Below are 18853 nucleotides of genomic sequence, written 5' to 3'. Positions count from 1 at the left end.
GAGTGTGGACAATACTGTCTCTCCCTGAATCCTCTGTCATCTCTTTCTGGGAGGCTTCTCCTTACTGACCTATGTCCTGTGCTTGGCAATGACTCCTCTCCTCTCCCATCCCCAACCCTTCTTCTCAGGTTTATCTATGAAACAGAGCATCACAATGGGATTGCAGAGCTGCTGGAGATCTTGGGCAGGTAAGGGCATTTCTCACTTTCTGTGTTTCTTCTGCCACATCTAGGAGCTCCAGGGCTTCTGAGCCGGGTGGGACCTCACGGCCTAGTGTATTGTGTGGTGTAGCAGGGACTTATCCAATCTGCTTTCAGGCCCATCTGCTGCCTCAGTTTCCCCTCAGACGTGTTGGTCCTCTCAGCCTTCCAGCACAGTTGGGTTACTGAGCTGACTTAGCTCTCCAGCTTATTTACAAAAGTCTTCTCCTTCTCGGGTATCAGAGTTCAAACACACGCACAAGTAAAGAGTGCCCCTCCCCAGTCTGGGCACAGCCCTTCCTTCCCAAGGGCCTGTCATCTCATCCCCAGGCACTCTTCTGCTGGGCTCTGCACAGTCTCTCCATATCCCTTCTGTTTAGAGGTCACTGCATCCCCACGCCAAGTGGCAGCATAGGTGGGCAGGTGTGGGTCCCTCCTATGTGGAATCCCAGCCCAGGAACTCTGCACAGCTGGGCTTTCTGCCCCATAGCCTCAACCATGCTCTGCATCTCCTTCCCAGGGTCTCTTCCAACACTCCAGTCCTCCTGCTCTTCTGTAGAGCATAACTGCCAGGGCTTCTCACCCCGGAGTCCATCTCGGTTCGGTTCCCCAGCAGGCCTGGCTTAATCATGTGATCCTTGACATATTACTGCAGAACTCCTCTCCTCCACCTGGAGCTAAGTGTGGCATGGGGGCAGCTGAGCCCCAACCCTCTTAAAGGACCAGCTCACCCTGTGGTGTGGGGTTTCCCACCCTGCATGTGATGGGTCCTTCATTGGAGGGAATGTGCTTTTCAGGACACATTTTCAGGGTCCCCTGGGGCTGGGGCCTTAGTGACTGCAGCCCTGAAGCCAGGTGCTTCCTGGAGATGTTAATATGGTATGGTAGGGCTTGGGGCTGGTTTTGTACTGTGATTGTTCTGGTACATACTCAGTAACACCTGACCCCATAATGCCTCTCTCCCTTCTCCTACTCAGTATAATCAATGGGTTCGCTTTGCCTCTGAAGGAAGAGCACAAGATGTTCCTCATTCGGGTCTTGCTACCTTTGCACAAGGTGAAATCGCTGAGTGTCTACCACCCACAGGTGAGAGGCTCTGTCAGTTACCGGAGAGGTCAAACACTCAGGCTTATTTACAGCCACCACCAGGCTTTACTTATCAAAATCTTGCTACAGGGGTTCTGGGCCTCTGTACGTTCACCCCCTCTGACGCCTGACTGTACCGCTCATCCCTCAGCATGTGCTTTGAGCTGTCCGTCCCCAGCCTCCTTCACCCTTGTCTGTTAACTTGCTGTCTCTTGCTCCTGGGCAGTGTAAGAATGTTCATTGTCCTCTGCTGGTTTGAACGTCAGGCCGACTCATCCTCGACTGTTGGAAGCTCATGGATGATTTCAGCCCAGGTTTTTGCAGTATTTAGGCGTTGCAGCGCTCAGCGTTGCAATGCCTGACTGATTTAGCAGCCTAAATCCCATCAACCATCAATGGAATTTTGACTTCTAAGTGCCTAAATCACTTTAGATTTAGGCTCCTAAATCAGTCAGGCATTACAATGCTGAGTGCAGAACACCTAAATACCTGTAACTATTTGGGCCTTATCCTTAAATATCTGCTACTCACTGCTTCCCTTGTATTCAGAGAGTTGAAGTCCCTGAGTTCCATTGCCCAGCCCCTGTGTGTGTGTGCTGTGTACTTAGACAGATATGGAGGCAAGGTCCTTGCCTGTGTAGCAATTGATCTAGGGAGAAGATGGGACAAAAGCCCGGATCTGAATGGTGAAGCTCTCTTGCATCCTGTTACTTCCCTGACCATGAGAGGGGGAGGGCTTTTCAGTTGCCCAATTTGTCACTGGCAATTTTTAAATGGAGATGGGATGTTTTTCTAAGAAATCTGCTCGAGTTCACCCAGGAATTAATTCTGAGAAGTCCTGTGGCCTGTGTTATACAGGAGGTCAGACTAAAGGATCACAGTGGTCCCTTCCAGCCCTAGAATCTATTAATCTACCTGTCTGTAGCCACAGATTCGTTAGTGTGCTGCCTGCTTGTTGTGAACATTTGGCCACAAACAACAGCTGGTGCAACATGAGGGACAGAACTCAGGGCTTCTGGCTCCCAAAGCCCAGGGTTCTTCTGCTTGGCCTAACGGAGACAAGCTCACCATTCGCTATGAGTCACTGGGGCTTATACATTCCTTGAGCTGCTGCAGGTTGCCAGGCACACACGCTGGAGCAGGTCTGACCTGGCACGCAGCCAGGGCCGTGGTAAGTGCTGATGCCTTGTGTGCTTGCCGCTTGCCGTCTGCTTAGCCAAGAGAGGCGCTCTAACTGGGCTGTGTTTTCCTTGCAGTTGGCATACTGTGTTGTGCAGTTCTTGGAGAAAGACAGCAGCCTGACAGAACCGGTGAGTGCCCTTGCTTGGCTTTGTCATGTCAGCCATGGCCCCAGTTCACATCACAAGATCATTTCTGGACACTTTAGCAGCTAAGTTACTCTGACCCCACTCCAGAGAGACCTGGCATAAGTTGGATTTGTTCACTCACTGGAACTGGCCTGCAGAGGGGTATCGGTCATCTGACATGTCACAAGCACAGGGCAGGACTAGATAGTCTCATCATGCACAGCCAGGCAGGCTTTGGGGGTCTGACCAGGCTCAGTTTGGAAACAAGACATGAGCAAGTGGAGCACAGCTTGGAGTGAGTCTGTCTTGTGTGATTCCAGTCCTGCTATAGCAGAATGCAAAGCATGCAAAGACCTTCTCTCCCGTGGCAGCTCCCCTTCTGGCTACACAGCTTCTGCCATGAGAAGATGGTTGGGAATTGGACATCCGAAGAAACCAGCAAGAGTTGATAGAGAAGTGCAGGTGTTTGAGATCTCAATCCAAACCCCCTAGAGCTGGTCGGAAGACTACGGGCGAGGGTGTGGAAACTGGAGACCAGAAAGGTCTGTTTAGCCTGGGTGAGCTGTCCCTTGTGGAGGGGCTGGGCTTTGTTTTACTGAGCTGTTGGAGCCTCAGTATCATATCCCCTCCAGCCAGTTCACCTCCGGGACATTGAATCCTGACAGCTGAGTTTGCCTTCAAGTTGTAATGCTGCTGAAGACTAAATTTTCACAAGATGGTGCTCTACTGCAAACAGGGCCCAGATGCGTTTCCTGCATTGTGGCTCTGCAGACCCAAACTAAGTAACACTAAGCAGAACAATGCTGACGGGACAGAGGGTGTGAGAGGAAGCTCAAGGGCTCCACTCCTCAGGGCAGAGTGCGGAGAAATGCCTCACGTGGCTGTGTTCTACACAGGCTCAGCTCTGGCAGACGGCTACTGGCTCACGCGTGGAAATCGCATTTTAATTACTAATATTTACAGCTTGGGTTGTTTTGCACCTGAGCTGGCAAAGCTGCACACTGACAATGAGCCTGTCTGTGTTCAGCCATTTGCACATTCTAGCTCCAGCATTCCCATACTGCATGTTCTGGAAATAGGCCTCCTCCTGCCCTCCCACTCACTCCCCCAAGTCATCCATATTCTCATTGCCAGGCGAATCATATGTCTCCTGTGCCAGGTAATTCACCGCCCTGCTGATCCCAGGCAAGAGAGATCTAGCTGAGCCTGCTACTCAAAGTATTGGAGCTGCTGAGATGGGGGAGGGAAGCAGAGAATTTCTGCAGGGTTTTCGCTGTGCATTCACACAGCGAAGCTTGGTAGATCCTTACCGACGACTCAAACACTCATTACTGAATTTTGCAAATCAGTGAGCAGAGGCCTGATTCAGTGCCCATGGTAGGACTCCCACTCACTGCAAGGGGCATTGTATCAGGCACTGACCAAACAGATTCTGTGAAGACAAGGCAGCGTCCTCACAGAACGCACTGTGTTTGTGTAAAAGTGTCCAAGCCTTAGTAAGCAGGGGCCTCATGTGGTGCTTGTTTGCTTGATCCCTGCCTTGTTTGTCCTTCGTTCAGCCATAATGCAAGAGCTGCCATACCAAATCTTGCTGAATAAAACATGCTCCAGAATGGCAGTATTAGTGATAACCAAACAAAGCAAAGACCAGCTCCTGTGCATCTTGCCCAACCTTAGCTCTAGGGAAAACTGCCTTTGGAGTCGCTGAAACGAATTATTGACTGCATGGCAAAACTACCAGTGCTGTGGACACCGAGCTGTCCCTGCATAGCTGAGCCCTTGGAATGGTGGAAACATCATGCAAGCAGCCTTCCTCTTGCTGCTGCTTCTGTGCCCACTACTGTTCCCTCAGGCTGCTTGCCTGGGCTAAGCTCAGCATTTCAGGCTTCTCCTAGGAATTGCTGAAAGACTGGTGTTTCCAAAATGTTTTCAGTTGTGCAGCACCAACCAGGCACTGCAGCCATGAGTGTTGTGTTCAGCTTTAACCAGTACTATCTGAACAGCCTGTAAGCTCTCTCTGAACATCCACTGACACTTCGGCTTCATAACCCCGGTTGTTGAACTACAAACAATGTTAGTTAGGAGAACTGCTCTTGCAAAGCATTCTGTTTGAAGCCAGCGTGTGCAGTTTTCATGCAATGCATCTCTCCCAAATCAATGTTCAAATTGCAGACTCTGCAGCGTGTGGCTGTATCTGTTTCAGAAAGAGATTTGATTTGGAAGTGACTGGCTAAAACTTTCACTCAGTGCATTCTGGATTCTGACTTTAAAGGTACCAAGTGTTGGTATTTGGCATTCAGTGGATTTGTCACATCCCTTTTGGGACAATAGGTTAGCCAGATTATGGTACATTGAGTCCAATATCCCTGCCCTGCCAGTACCTGATGCCTCAGGTGACAGTGGACACCACCCCTGCCCCTCCCCTCCCCCCATATTACACTCAGTAAATGGTACACTCCTGCATGTGGAAGAGAACTTCCGTTCTGACCCCATGGTGATTAGTTTACACCCTGAAGCATCAGTTTGGATCATATGAGTCTCAGCATCCCTATAACAAACATGACTGTTTGTAAAAGTCTCCAGTCCCTGTCATGAGTCTCCTGCAGCCGTGAGCACCACACGGCAGCTGCATTTCCCTGGAAGCAGAATTTCTCTCTGTTGCTCTCTATTCACCAGCATGTCACTTTGAGTGGCCCCTTGTTCTCATGGGGACAGAGTGAAAAGCAGGCGATGATCACTTTTCCCTGTGTAGTCTGAACCCTTAGGACATGGGCTAGTCCCAAAATGGGTAAAGCCAGGGGTCAGAAGGAACTTTTTAGTCCAAATTACCAGAAAACCCACTCACTACCCATGCAGCTTTCCTCTGCTTGGGAAGGAGCAGGGGAGGGGGGAAGTAGTCTCCTTGCTTAGTGCCCTAGCTTGAGAAGGCTGTCAGCCACCACGCTGACGGGAATGATGAGAAGCTGAGCAGAACAAAGAGGGTGTAGCCAGGGAAGAAAGATCTATGGCTGCTGCTAGGTGGCACTCCTGGTCAGAGCCAGCATCTATGCACTCCACCTCTCTGTGCAGCCAGATCCTATCCAGGCTGCCTGCAGGGAAACGTGGGGATAGGCGCCGGGTGGCATAGGTGCCTTCAGCTTCTGGGTCTGCAGCCCAGAGGATCCGTGTGCTGGAGAGGTAGTCAGTGGCTCTGGCAAGGTAGGGAGAGGAGAGAGGAGCAGCAAGGGAAGCTGTGCTGCTTCCGAGTTGAGGAGGAGAGTCCAGAAGAGAGTTCACCCAGTGCCTGTCCTGCCTCGTATAGTTCAAAGGACTGCCCCGGACACTGGGATTCTGAGGGCCAAATACCTTGATGGAGCCCTCTTTAGTGCCTCCTAAGGTCTGGGAGGACAGAGCAGTTCGAGACCTCTGTGCTGGTGGAGGGTCTCTGGATGCAGAGCTGTGGGGGAGGGGGTGGAGTTCAGAGGCATGAAGGAGCTGGTGTTTTGTGTGCCTAACCTGAGTGAGTCAGAGACTGAGTCCATATGTACAGGCACTGCGTGCTGCATCTGCTGCTGTGTGCGGGACGTGGCTGTGCTGGGTTTCTGTGGTCGGGGGTGCTAGACAGTACTGCCAGTAGGTTTGCACTCTGCTCCTAAGCTCCTTTCTTTACCTGCTCAGGTGATCGTGGGCTTGCTGAAGTTTTGGCCGAAAACGCACAGTCCCAAGGAGGTGATGTTTCTGAACGAGCTGGAGGAAATACTGGATGTGATCGAGCCCTCCGAGTTTGTGAAGGTCATGGAGCCCCTGTTCAGGCAGCTGGCCAAGTGTGTGTCCAGCCCACACTTCCAGGTAGGTTCCAGGCTCAGCAAGACCATCTGGCTTTGCTTTGCACCCGGGTCCTGTTTTTAGGGTGAATCTGAGACTCTGGAGCATGTTTCTGTGATCACTAGAGGAGTCTATGGTAAATTTTGTGGCAGCAGTGATCAGGATGACTCCTGAGGATGGCACAAAAACAGGAGGCATTAGTGAGCCACCAGACCAATAGTTTAGGAAAAGTAGGACTATGAATGTCGTCCCACGCTACCGATTGTGTTTTCCCCAGCTCTGAGTGTTACAACGTTGAGGAGCTAGCGCAGGTATGTTGTGCTGCCTCTCGTAAGTGGCCGATCTGATACGGGGGGCGGGGAGATGGGCCCCATTCAGCTTCCTCATGTCCTTGAGTACTGTGCCCAGGCCCTTTTGAGATCAAATTATCTACTTGTCTACCGCACTGGAGGATGATCAGCCAATGAGACTCTCTGTTCTTATGAGTATTCCCAGTGTTGCATGCCCGCAGAAAGGATACCTTGCGCTGCACTGGCCTGGTTCTGGGGGCAGCAGATCATCCATTGTGGAGACTGAAGAGGCGGAGAGCAGAAAGGATGGAAGATCTTCATGATCACTTGATGGTTCCATTTTAGGGACACCCAAGGGGAGCTGGGGAAGGTGGAAATGTTAACACCATGATATAGTGCTGAGAGGCAGGCCTGGTATTTTTGGGATAGAGCCATTCAGCAGCTGCTCCTCTCCACACCCTTCCGCTGCATTGCCTCTTGTTGTTTATCAGTGTGACATGTGGTTCACAGATACATACAAAGAGGTGGTCTGTTCCCCACACAACTCACAGTGTAGGTAGACACCACACAAAAGCAGGCATGCATCAAGAAAGTCAGGAATTAAAGGATGGCAAAATAATTAATGCCTATCAACATGGGTTTTGTGGAAAATAGGTCTTGTTGAATTAATGTGATACAGGTTTTTTTTTATGATATTACAAGTTTAGTTGACAAAGGTAATTGTGTTGACATAAATTGCTTAGATATCTGTGAGACATTTGATTTAGTCCCACATGATCATCTGAAGATTGACACGGTACAAAGTCACCGTGGCCCATGTTAAATGGATTAAAAATTGGCTAACTGATAGATCTCGACAAGCAATTGTAAATGGAATCATCAGCTGGGGTTCCACACCAGTCAGTTCTCTTCCCAGTGCTATTCAACATCTTTATCAACAATCTGGAAGAAAACGTAAAATCATTTCTGGTAAAGCTGGCTGGTGACCTAAAAATTGGTGGGGTGGTAACTAAAGAAAAGGACAGGTCAATTGTATAGAATGATCTGGACCACTTGGTCACCTGAACAACATGCATTTTAATACAGCCAAATGCTGGGTACAAAGACTGTAGGCCACACTGACAGGATGGGGCCTGTATCCTGGAAAGCATGGACTCTGAAAAGGACTTAGGGACATGATGGAAATCCGTCTGAACATGGGCTTCCAGTGCAGTGCTGTGGGCTAAGAGGGCTAATACAATTCTTGGCTGTATTAGCAGGGAATATTGAGGAGGGGTAGGAAGGTGGTTTTACCTCTGCATATGGACAGAATTAGTGAGACCATTCCGGGATATAGTGTCCCATTCTGGTGTCCAGTAATATTGAAAAAATGAAGAGGGTTCAGAAAAGAGCTATGAAAATAAAGATCTGTGAGGAAAACACTGCCTTACAGCGAGAGACTACCTTATCAGAGAGTTTGAGGTGACTTGGTCATAGTCTAGTGCCTCTGTGGGGAAGAGGTGTCTAATAGCTGGCTTGTTAATCTATCAGACAAAGGCATAACAAGATATAATGGCTCAAAAGTGAAGTTGGAGAAATTCAGACCAGAAATAAGGCTCTTTTTTTCTTCTTTTTTTTTTTTTTTTTTTTTTTAAATGGTGAGGGTAATTAACCATTGGAACAACTTACCTAAGGGTGTGGTAGATTCCTCATCATTTGGAGTCTTAAGGCTAGATGTCTTTCTAAAAGATATACTCCAGCTCAACCACAGAGCAGGAATTACTGGATGCTATGGCCTGTATTTTACAGGAGGTCAGGCCCAATGATCACAATGTTGCCTTTTGGCCTTAAATCTATGACTCTGCAGCTGAGCAGGGACATGCAGGGAGAATGGGCAGGGACCTGGCGTGATAGAGCCACAGGCTTGCTTTGTTTTGCATTTGGGGTTTTTTGAGAGAGAAGGTTTCTTCTCTCTTCACTGAAGGAAGGGTGAGGACTGTTGCTGAAGTGCCCTCATAGGATAAATTTTTACGGCACAGTTAACCCAGGCCCTTACGTGACTTTTAGCCCAGAGTCCCCATACAGCCACACAGGGATTGGAGGTGCTTTAACCCTGGGCTTAGCTTACCCACCTCCAGGGGTGGGTTAGAACCTGAGCTCTGCTTTAACTCGAGCTGGAACATAGTCCTCCACTCCATTCCCACAGTCCCACTGAAGGACCAACAGGTTCTCCCACAGTTGACAGAATCATAGAGTGTCTCCGATAAAGAACCATGGGATATCTCCCCAGACACACACGGGCGAGTGCAGAAATAGTGGGGACACAGTAACACAGATGGGCCTTTGCAGTGGGGATCCTCAGACTCCGGGTAGGCTAACCCAGTGCTGAGACCCGAGTGCCAGTCACCAGGGTTAAGTGTGCAGTAAAGGCATAGCATAAAGGGGAGAGGGTAAAGGAACTGGGGAGCAGGTCAGGGAGGAGTCTTAGCCTCGGGAGCTATATGGAAGGTGGTCCGGGGAGCAGAGAGAGACAAGAACATTAAGGTGGGAGCCAATTTGTGCAAGAACCCAAAGGTGAAGACAAGGGACTTGAGTTTTGTACAGAGAGCAAAGGGGAGCCTTGGGAGAGATTTGCAGAAGGGTCTTATGTGGTCAGAGAAGCAGGCAGGGGAAAAGGTTTTGACAGTATTTTTGGTTGAAGAGAGTGAGGTTGAAGGGAAGGAAGTTGCCGTGAGGGAGGTGAAACATGGTCAGGACCTGGACAAGAAGTTGGGGACAGACAGTAGTGGAGAGAAACTGACCAGGCTTAGCAGTGATGTCAGTTTGGAGGGTCAAGAGGAAGAGAGAACACAGAGGGATGCCCCTGTTGGACAGGGCGGGGAGGGGAGATTCCAGGGAGGAAAGAACTCCATTTTTAGCCCTTGTTGAGCTTTGGCTGGAGGCTGGACAGTACGAGGAAGAGTTGTTGGAGATGTGACTGAAAAGAGAGTCATCAATATAACAATGGCAGCTGAAGCCATGTGACCAAATGAGGCTACCCAAGGCATAGCCCTGAGGACCCTACCTGCACACGGAGAGGAGGAGCTCTTGGTGTAAATGCAGCAGAATGTAAACTAGGAAAGACCGGAAAACAAGGGATGGGTCTCTCCAGGCAGAGGACCATTGCCAGAGGTGGCAAAGACAAGCTCCGCAGCCGGAGCACTGTCGAGTCTGATTTCTTGGCTGGGTAAAGCCAGAACTTTTGCCTGGTTGGCGATGAGTGGAATTCTCACGTGCACCCTATGACCTGTCTGCAAGGAGCCTATACAGAGATCTGCTTCCCTCCCCCTGCAGGTGGCAGAGCGAGCGCTGTACTACTGGAACAATGAGTACATCATGAGCCTGATCAGCGACAACGCAGCCAAAATCCTCCCGATCATGTTCCCGGCGCTCTACAAGAATTCCAAGAGTCACTGGAACAAGTAGGTCCTTTCTGTGTGTCCGGGGGCCATTAGAAATGAGTGAGTGGGCATCCAGGATCGCGCAAGCCTGCTGCTGGCTGCAGGGGCGCTGTTAGCACACGGCTGCGGTGGCACATTGTGGTGCTGCTCGTGGCTTTGGGGCAGAGAGGAGGCGTGGAGCTCAGATACCAAGGGGATGGGTGTACTAGATCTGAAAGGCCCAAGGAGACAACAGCAGCCTGGGCCTGAATGTGTCATTTTGGGTGGCTGTTCAGCCAACCCAGTCCGTTAGATGACTGATATCTCTAGCCCTTGGAGTCTGACTGGTAGGTGTGTCGGGATTGTCTAGCCCAGTTTCACAAGCCACGGAGCGCTGCGGCCTGCAGGGCTGAACAGAGGCACTGGTGAATGTGCTGGTCTGGTGTCTCCAGCTGCCAGGTAACAGAGAGAGCACTGAGAGAGCACAACCCGCAGGGCAGTTGTACTGCTGCAAATGTCTTCACACTGGTGCTTGGCCCCAGATCCTCATGTGACCCTCCCACCACCCAGCTCTTCCTCCAGCTGTTGTTAGCTGTTTCAGTTAAATAGGGGTTAAGAGAGTTAAAAGACTGAACCCCCTGCTGCTTGGGTGAATGACTTAGGAAGCTCACACCACACATCTGAGACCCCTGGGGGTACGTTTGCAGGGCCAGCAGAAACTTGCGGCAGCAAGTCTCAGAGCTTAGGCTTGCCCTACAGCGCTAAAAATAGCTGTGTAAATGTTCAGGCTTGGGCTCTGAAGCCTGGGGAGGGGGCATTTCCTGATATTTCTGTGGGGGGGAGAAGGCAGGAAAGCCCTCCCTCCCCCTGCCCCGGGCCTTCTCTGTACACTGGAAAGAGGCAAAACTGGAGCACTTTTAATACAATTTAGAGGGAGCTTGACGGAGCTGGAATTCAGTGTGTCTGTAATACAGAGAAATTGGCTGCAGAATAAAAACTGTTTGCAAACTATTGCACCATTGTCTGTTTCTGCTTTCGCTCGCCTCTTCGCCATAAAGAATCAGAAAGAGGCACAAACCTAACTGTTCCCTTTGCAGCTCACCTTAAGGGGCAGGGTAAATGTTAAGCTCACCAACAGGAAAGGAAATAGTAACTGTGGCCTTGGCTTTCACACCAGTACTTCTCACGCATGCACTTCTTCATGTAGTTTGGCCCACCTTTCTCCCATCATGATTCAGAAATGTGCTTTGCACCACTTGACAGAGCCATTTCCAGTGGTTCTGAGGTTTCTTTTCTCATTTGTCTAATCTTCCCCCTCCTTTGTCTGCCTTTCTCTCCTGGTACTTTCCCAGGAGCAGCACAGGATAGCTCTTGTACTTTGTTTCTGCCTCTTTCCAGTTTGTGATGGTATTTTTCTACTAGTCCTGCTTTCCCTCAGAGCTTTCTCACTGCCACCCTTGCTTTCCCAGAATGGGCTGAGGGACCCAGAAGTTCTCCCCTTCCTTCCCCCAACTCAGTCACTTTGTGTGTCAAAAAATAACACTGAGGAGCTATCCCTTTATTGCAAACTGTTCCCAAAGGCAATTAGCATCCTGAGTCCTCTTTCCTGGCTGAGGAGGGAGCACAGAGAGGTGAGGTGACTTACAGGAGCCAGACTGCGTGACTTCCAGCCCTTGTGTTACTAGCCCATGCTGCTTCTGGGCATGATTCCAATCTGTGTTCTGATTTCCCAGCACCACAAACAGGCAGGGCACTTTCAGACAAGAGACAGTTCCTGCCCCAGGAGCTTACGGTGTAGTGTGAATAAGGCATGACACAATGCAAGCATCGTTGACACCAGAGGAGGAGGTGGCTTGCTCTCTCAGTGCACGGAGCGCTAGTTCCCGGTTCCAAATTGCTATTAAGTACCCCTCCTTCAGAGGTGGTGTACGTTCCAGTTTGCTGCAGCGGCTGCTGTACACAGTAACTGAGCTAATGGAGTGAAGCCATGTGGGGAAATCAAACAATCCGGCTGGTACGTTGCAAACCGCCATCACATGCAGCTTTAAAACTGTGTTGAACAAAGCCCTGTAGGGAAAATCCCCAAGCTGTCCCCCAGCTTCTTCCATCTCTAGCTTCTTCGACTATGTGATGCCCAATAGGAAAGGCCCTGGAGGCTTGAATGCTGATTTCCTGCTGACATCTGTGTTGGGAACCACCAACGCAGCAGCATTACTAGTTACGGCTCCATTGAACTGAGCCCCAGTCACTGTGAAGAGAGCTCCCTCACCCTGTGGAATAATCAAATGGATTCAGGTCTCAGTTCTTTTCACACTGAGTACTGGGACCACAGGAAGGGCTCTGGTCAAGCTCTCACAAGCAGAAGTGATGTCTTTCTCCCTCCCAACAGGATAAGGGACAGGCACCTTGATGTTACCTGTGACCCAGTGTCCCTCTTCCATCTTCTTTGCAGGACGATCCATGGCTTGATCTACAATGCCCTGAAGCTGTTCATGGAGATGAACCAGAAGCTGTTTGATGACTGCACGCAGCAATACAAGGCAGAGAAACAGAAGTGAGTAGCTTGGGCAGGTGCCTCCCTACAGCTGACTTAAACTAATATCTGAGTTTCCTTGACCATGTGGTGAAAGTCCTGGAGGCAAGTTAAAAGCCAGTACGGTTAGCAGTCAGGTTTAAGTGGTTGCTCAGGTCAAACAGGGACTGTTCAGAATCTAGGGAAGCCAAGGGGAAGGAGTATAAATGAAAGCAGGAAAAAAGTGAGATGGAAATTAGGATGGCAGAGGTGGACACCGAAGAGCAAAAAGCTAAAAACAACTGAGAAATCCTGTCAGTCTATCAGAAGCAGGAAGCCTGTGGCAGAACTGGTGGGTTTGCTGGGCCATCACAGAACAAAGGGAGAAGTGGAGGAGGAGAAGGACTCTGCAGAGAAACGAAGGCCCTGATTCGGCAGTGCATTTAAGCACCTTCTTGTCTCCCATTGACTTCAATGGAACCTAAGCACATGCTTAAAAATTAAGTCTCTGCTTAACGGTTTTGCTGAATTGGGGCCATAATGATTTCTTTGCAGCCTTCCCTACAGAGGACATTTGGGGAGGTATCTGCTGTTCTCATATTATAAAGAATTGTCTGGGGTTAGTTGTCAAAAGAGGAGGTGCTGGAATAAATTGATCAATTAAAGGGGCTCTGGTCCCCAGCCCCTAGTGATACATCCAAGAATTGTGAAGGAATGTAGGAATGAAGTGGCTGAGCTGCTAATACGTACATGCTTGTTAAAGTCAGGTAGTGTACCAAGGACTGGAGGGTAACAAATATTGTACCTATTTTTAAAATGTCTCTGGGGGTAGTTACAGCCCTGCGAGCCTTACTTTGGTACTTGGTAAGTAGGTTGAAACTAGAATAAAAAATACCTAGTAAAACAGGATAGGCTGAGGAAAGGCCTGCATGGCGTCTGCCAAGGAAAGTTGTTCCTCACTGACCTAGCAGAGCCCTTTGAAGGTATCAGAAGAACAGTGGATAAAGAACAGGATGGCATCATTTATTTTGCTCACAGGAGGCTAGTAAGGAAACAAAGTAGCCCTGGGCTGAGAGGTAAAGTTCCGTCATGGATCAGAAAGTGGTTAAGAGAGAGAAAACAAAGAGCTGGGATAAATGAACTTTGTCACACTGAAAGCTGATGACAGTGAGGGTTTCCCAAGGGTCCATACTAGGGCTGTTGCTGTTAGAAGGAATATATCTGTAATGTAGGTGGGGTTGCCCAGCACTTTGCATTAAGGGTATGTCTGCACTGCAGCTGGGAGGTGCTTTCCAGTGCAGATAGACAGACTTGTTTGCTCTGCTCCAGCTAGTGAACTCAAAACAGCAGCGTGGCCGCAGCTCAGGCAAGCCACCCAAGTACAAACTCGCCCAGCCACCTGCATGGAGGTACTTGGGTGGGAGTCTGAGCTGCAGTAGTAGACACACCCTAAAACACCTTGTTTTCATTAACTTATGACTTTTCCACACTTTAACTGTTCCGGCTGACATTTTCCATGCAGGGGGTCTGGCTCTGACTGCATGGTTTTAGAAAATTTCAGCCAAAATTGGTCAGAGAACATAAAATGTATAGAAGCATGGAACTACGTTGTTTTGCTCATGTTAAAAATTTCTGACAGCCTGGTCTGTGAAAAGCTGTATTCTTCTGCCCCCCCTCCCAACCCCCCGCTTTGGAGCAGCGATTTGAAATGTGGCAGGAGGTGACTTTTGTGGCAGGGATATGCCTCTTGAGATCCCATGTGAAAATCTGCCCAAATTTTACCCAGTTGTCGAGTAGAGATGTGCAAGAGTTTCACAGCTAAATTCCCCAAGGATTCGATCTACACTGGGCATGCTTCAGCCCAGGGCTGAGCAGGACTTTCCCTGCAGTTGCAGCTCTGGGCTGTGCTGGGTCCAGGCACTGGACTGAGAGCAGGGAGATTCTTTCCTGTGCTCTTAATGACCCCCTGGCTGCTGGGCCCAGGCAGTGTGGAGATGAGAGCTGGCTGACTCCAATGCAGAAGGGACAAGAGCCAGACCAGCAAAGTAGTGGGGAGAATAGATTGGGACAAGGACCCTGAGGGGGAGGCTGGGACTGGAGTCTGGCAGGGGTGGGGAGAGGGAAACTGGGCCTGAAAGTTAGGGTGAGGGAAACTGGGGCTGGCTGGGCAAGGAGACCAGTACTTAGGGGGAGACTGGCATTGGGATTCTGGGAGCCAGTATCAGGGGGGATTGAGACTGAATGAGGAACCAGGGGGAGACTGGGGCTGAGGACCCATGAGGGAGTTGGAGCAGAGAGAGACCTGACAAAGAGCCGGGCTGCAAGGGGAGAACTAGCACTAGCTGGGCAAAGAGATTGGGACAAAGAGACAAGGCAACGGACACGGGGGACGCTGAAATTGGAGCCCAGGGAAGAAGATTGGGACTGTAAGTGAGTGGGGAAGGAGCCTGGATGAGGAGCCAGGAGGAAGGAGAACCGGGATATGCTGGGCTAGGAGACTGGGACTGGTTGTGGGGGAACCTGGGATGGAGAGTCCAGAGGGACGAAACTCGGACTTGCTGGGCAAGGAGACTGGGACTGGTTAGGTGAGGCATACAGGGACCAGGGTATGGGCAGTCATGCCTAATGGTTAGAGTCAGGTGCCTAGAACTGGAACCAGGACCAGAGCCAGGCACCAAGCCAGGGGCCAGGGCTAGATCTGGAGCCAGGCACCAAGCTGAAGGTGGAACCAGGCGCCAAGGTGGAGCCAGGTGCCAAGCTGAGGGCTGGAGCCGGAGTCAGCATCAGAGGTAGGGTCTAGGAACAGGGACCTGGAGTGAGGTAGGAAAGCAGGAACTGGGATAAAGAGGGCAGAAATCAGGAACAGGCTGGGAGGCAGGAAGACAGGGCTCAGGAATCAGGCAAGTAGACAGCGTCCATAGTACAGTAGTAGCCAGCCCAGAATTTACCTTGGACAACCTCCTATGCCTCTTTTGGGTTTAAGTAGTGCCTCCCAGCCAATGAATGGGGCTGGATATTCTCCCCAGTTAGGAGCTTTGTGGAGGGGACTTTGTAAACTAGAGCTTTGCTAGCACCCTTCTCTACTGGTTTGGGTTTTCCGCTGGGTGGTAGCTACGGCAGAGCACTGTCTGCGGGCCTCGGTTCAAGACCTGTGATTCTTCACAAGGAGAATGGGACTGGGATGAAGAGCTGAGGTAGGGAAGAAACGGGACTGGGGCCAAGCATGTTGTAGGGGTCAGGGCAGAAGAGTCTGTGCCCATTAGAAATACTCCCCTCCAGAACCTGAGTCCACGATTCCTGAGTCTCACCGTTCCTCTGCTCTCAGTAAATATCTGTGAAATCGACTGGGGAAGTGTGTGTCTCATTCTCCTCTAGTGCTGGCCCACATAGAGGAGGATAATCTACTAATGCTGTCAGTTATTCTGTTAGCTCAAGTTGCAGAGGTCAGTGGGGTGGTTCTAAAATTTCCAACCTAGCTGATGACCATTTGGGGGTCAATTTGATGCCACATGATGGAATTTGTGTGTTTTCAGCTTGCTTTTTTCAAAGTTAGCAAGTTACATGCACAAAACTGTGTTCAAAGAACATTATTAACATGGCAAAGTCAAGCGCTTAGAAGATAGGAAATGCCAGTATAAAGGTTGCCTGTGCAATATTAATTCGTCCCTCTTGTGCATATGTATTATAATAGTGTCTGTAATTACATGATCACGTGCTGTTTTTTCCATAGGACCCTGCCCCCTTCAGTGAGAGACTGAGGAGAGGAGAGATTGAGAAGGATGAGGACTGTTTAGGTTAGAAAGAAGAGGGCACATAGGAGGTATACAAAATAATTACAGGGATAGGGAAGGTATGTTGGATGTTCCTGTTCACCTTGTGTCATAGCACAAGAACAAGGGGATGTCGCATAAGGCTGATAGCCAACCAATGTGCAGCTGATAAAAAGAAACTTATTTTTACACCAGGCATACTTAGCCGTGGAAGTCACTGCCACAAGGTATCACTGAGGCCAAGAGTTTAGGACGATTCAAAAAAGGATTAGACATTTTTCCCCCAGGGCAGATTGGCAGAAGCCCTGGCGGTTTTTCACCTTCCTCTGCAGCATGGGGCACAGGTCACTTACTGTAGGAGTCTCTGCACCTTGAAGTCTTTAAACCATGATTTGAGGACTTCAGTAGCTCAGACATAAGTTAGGGGTTTGTTACAGGAGTTGGTGGGTGAGATTCCGTGGCCTGCGTTGTGCAGGAGGTCAGACTAGATGATCATAATGGTCCCTTCTGACCTTAAAGTCTATGATTTAAATGGCTAATGACCACCCACAGTGCCTGCCTCTGCAGAACTGATCACTTCCTGCACCTTGCAGCCGTGCAGCCACACAACCTTTGTGAGCAGCACTGGGCAGTTCAAGGCATGCCCATTTCCCCTGGGCCATACACTGAGTGGGGTGATGGCAATGCTGGTATCCTTTTCTAGAGCCCCATAGCCCTTCGGGAGAAATGAGGCCATGCACCTTAATGTCCAAAGAGCGATTAGTTACTCCTTAAACAGGGTTAAGCTGCTCAGAAGGCCAGACCTTTGGAGAAAAATCAGAAGGTCAAGCCCTATAAGATGGTGCATCTGGTCCTGCTATGAACTAGCTGATCGTCTGTACCTCAGTAGCTTGGGCCTGGTACAGCTATAGGGATGGCAGGCTCAGGAGCATGTGTCCACACTGCCTTGTGTGAAAGCTGAGGGGCGGCTGGGTGGAGTTGTGGACACGCCTTCATGATCACTGTCTGGAGCCTCTCGCAACTGTGAGTGCCAACCTCAGGGCAGATTGTGAGAAAACAGGGCCGACACCCCAAGTTGGTAGTGTGTTCTACAATTAGATTTCACCAAGCCAGTAGCAAATGTGAACTCCTGGATCACTGTACCAGTCTTACCATGAAGTCACAGACAGTCCCCTTAGACCAGAGGTGGGCAAACTACAGCCCGCGGGACCCTCCTGCCCGGCCCCTGAGCTCCTGGCCCAGGAGGCTAGTCCCCAGCCCCTCCCCTGTTGTTACCCCTCCCCCGCAGCCTCAGCACACCGTGGGCACAATGCTTTGGGCGGCGGGGCTGCAGGCTCCTGGGGCACCACAGCTGCAGAGCCCGACCTGACCCGGTGCTCTGTGCTGTGCGGTGCGGATGTAGCACCGCCAGCCACCGGTGCTCCAGGCAGTGCGGTAAGGGGGCGGGGGGTTGGATAGAGGGCAGGGAAGTTCGAGGGGGTGGTCAGGGGCTGGGGGTGTGGAAAGGGGGCGGGGCAGTCAGAGAGCTGGAAACATGGGTTGAATGGGGCCGGGTTCCCAGTCAGGAAGGAGAGGGGGGTTGGATGGGGTGGCGGGGGGCAGTTACGGGTGGGGGATCTGGGGGCGGTCAGGGGACAGGGAGCAGGGGGTGGTGGATGGGGCAGGAGTCCCGAGGTGGCCGTCAGGGGGCGAGAAGCAGGTGGGGTCGGGGGCCGGGCCACGCCTGGCTGTTTGGGGAGGCACAGCCTCCCCTAACTGACCCTCCATACAATTTTGGAAACCCGATGTGGCCCTCAGGCCAAAAAGTTTGCCCGCCCCTGCCTTAGACTCTCAATCTATCTTGCCACGCAGGTAAACTGAACTTAGTGATAATGGTCACCTAAACCAAAAATCACACATCAGATTGCTCCCAGTCCCAAGAGACCAATCACTTACCCCAGATCTTACTCCAAAGACTACACTGGCAATCAATTCTATAGTAAACTAATTACAGGTTTATTAGCTCCCTCTTGTAGCTGGTTGTGGAGCGGAGGGAACTGAGGGGGTAGGGTATCTCTACCCTCAGTTTGTAGAACGCAGGGCTTTCCCAGCCACCTACTGCTCAGAAAGGCTTTGTGCATTCTGGCTGGGCAGGCCACTCCCACAATGTGTCTGTACAGGCAATATAGTGGGAGAATGAGTAAAGGCTGGTAAGTGGCCTCTTGTAACATCAGATGGAATTAAAAAATGTCCTCCTGCAGGGCATAAAACCAGTCTCTGACTGATGGGAATAGGAAGAAACTTCCCTTATGGAATGGCGTTGCACATGTATATCATAGGCCTGTAATGCCAGTCAGCATGGGTTTATGGGAAATAGGTCTTGGTAAAGAATCGCAATTTTGTTCTTTGGTGAGATTACAAATTGGTCAATAAAGGCACCTGCATAGATGTAACCTACCGAGACTTTTGTCAGCATTTGACTTAGTTGCGCACTGTACAATATCAGC

At 50.4% G+C, this 18853-nt stretch overlaps 1 protein-coding gene across 2 annotated transcripts in view; it reads left to right on the top strand.

Moving 5' to 3' along the window:
- PPP2R5D (protein phosphatase 2 regulatory subunit B'delta) overlaps positions 1-18853 on the top strand; it is a 52132-nt gene that overhangs the window by 24819 nt on the left and 8460 nt on the right. For both annotated transcript variants that reach the window (XM_074949804.1, XM_074949805.1), the window contains exons 8-13: positions 129-188; positions 1178-1286; positions 2543-2596; positions 6251-6421; positions 10000-10127; positions 12538-12639. In XM_074949804.1, coding sequence (XP_074805905.1) covers positions 129-188; positions 1178-1286; positions 2543-2596; positions 6251-6421; positions 10000-10127; positions 12538-12639 — 624 coding nt within the window. The remainder of the gene's footprint in view (positions 1-128; positions 189-1177; positions 1287-2542; positions 2597-6250; positions 6422-9999; positions 10128-12537; positions 12640-18853) is intronic.

This window comes from Natator depressus, chromosome 3 (genome assembly GCF_965152275.1).
Source record: "Natator depressus isolate rNatDep1 chromosome 3, rNatDep2.hap1, whole genome shotgun sequence".
Classification (NCBI taxonomy): Eukaryota; Metazoa; Chordata; order Testudines; family Cheloniidae; genus Natator; species Natator depressus.
This window is presented reverse-complemented; position numbering and strand designations above follow the sequence as displayed.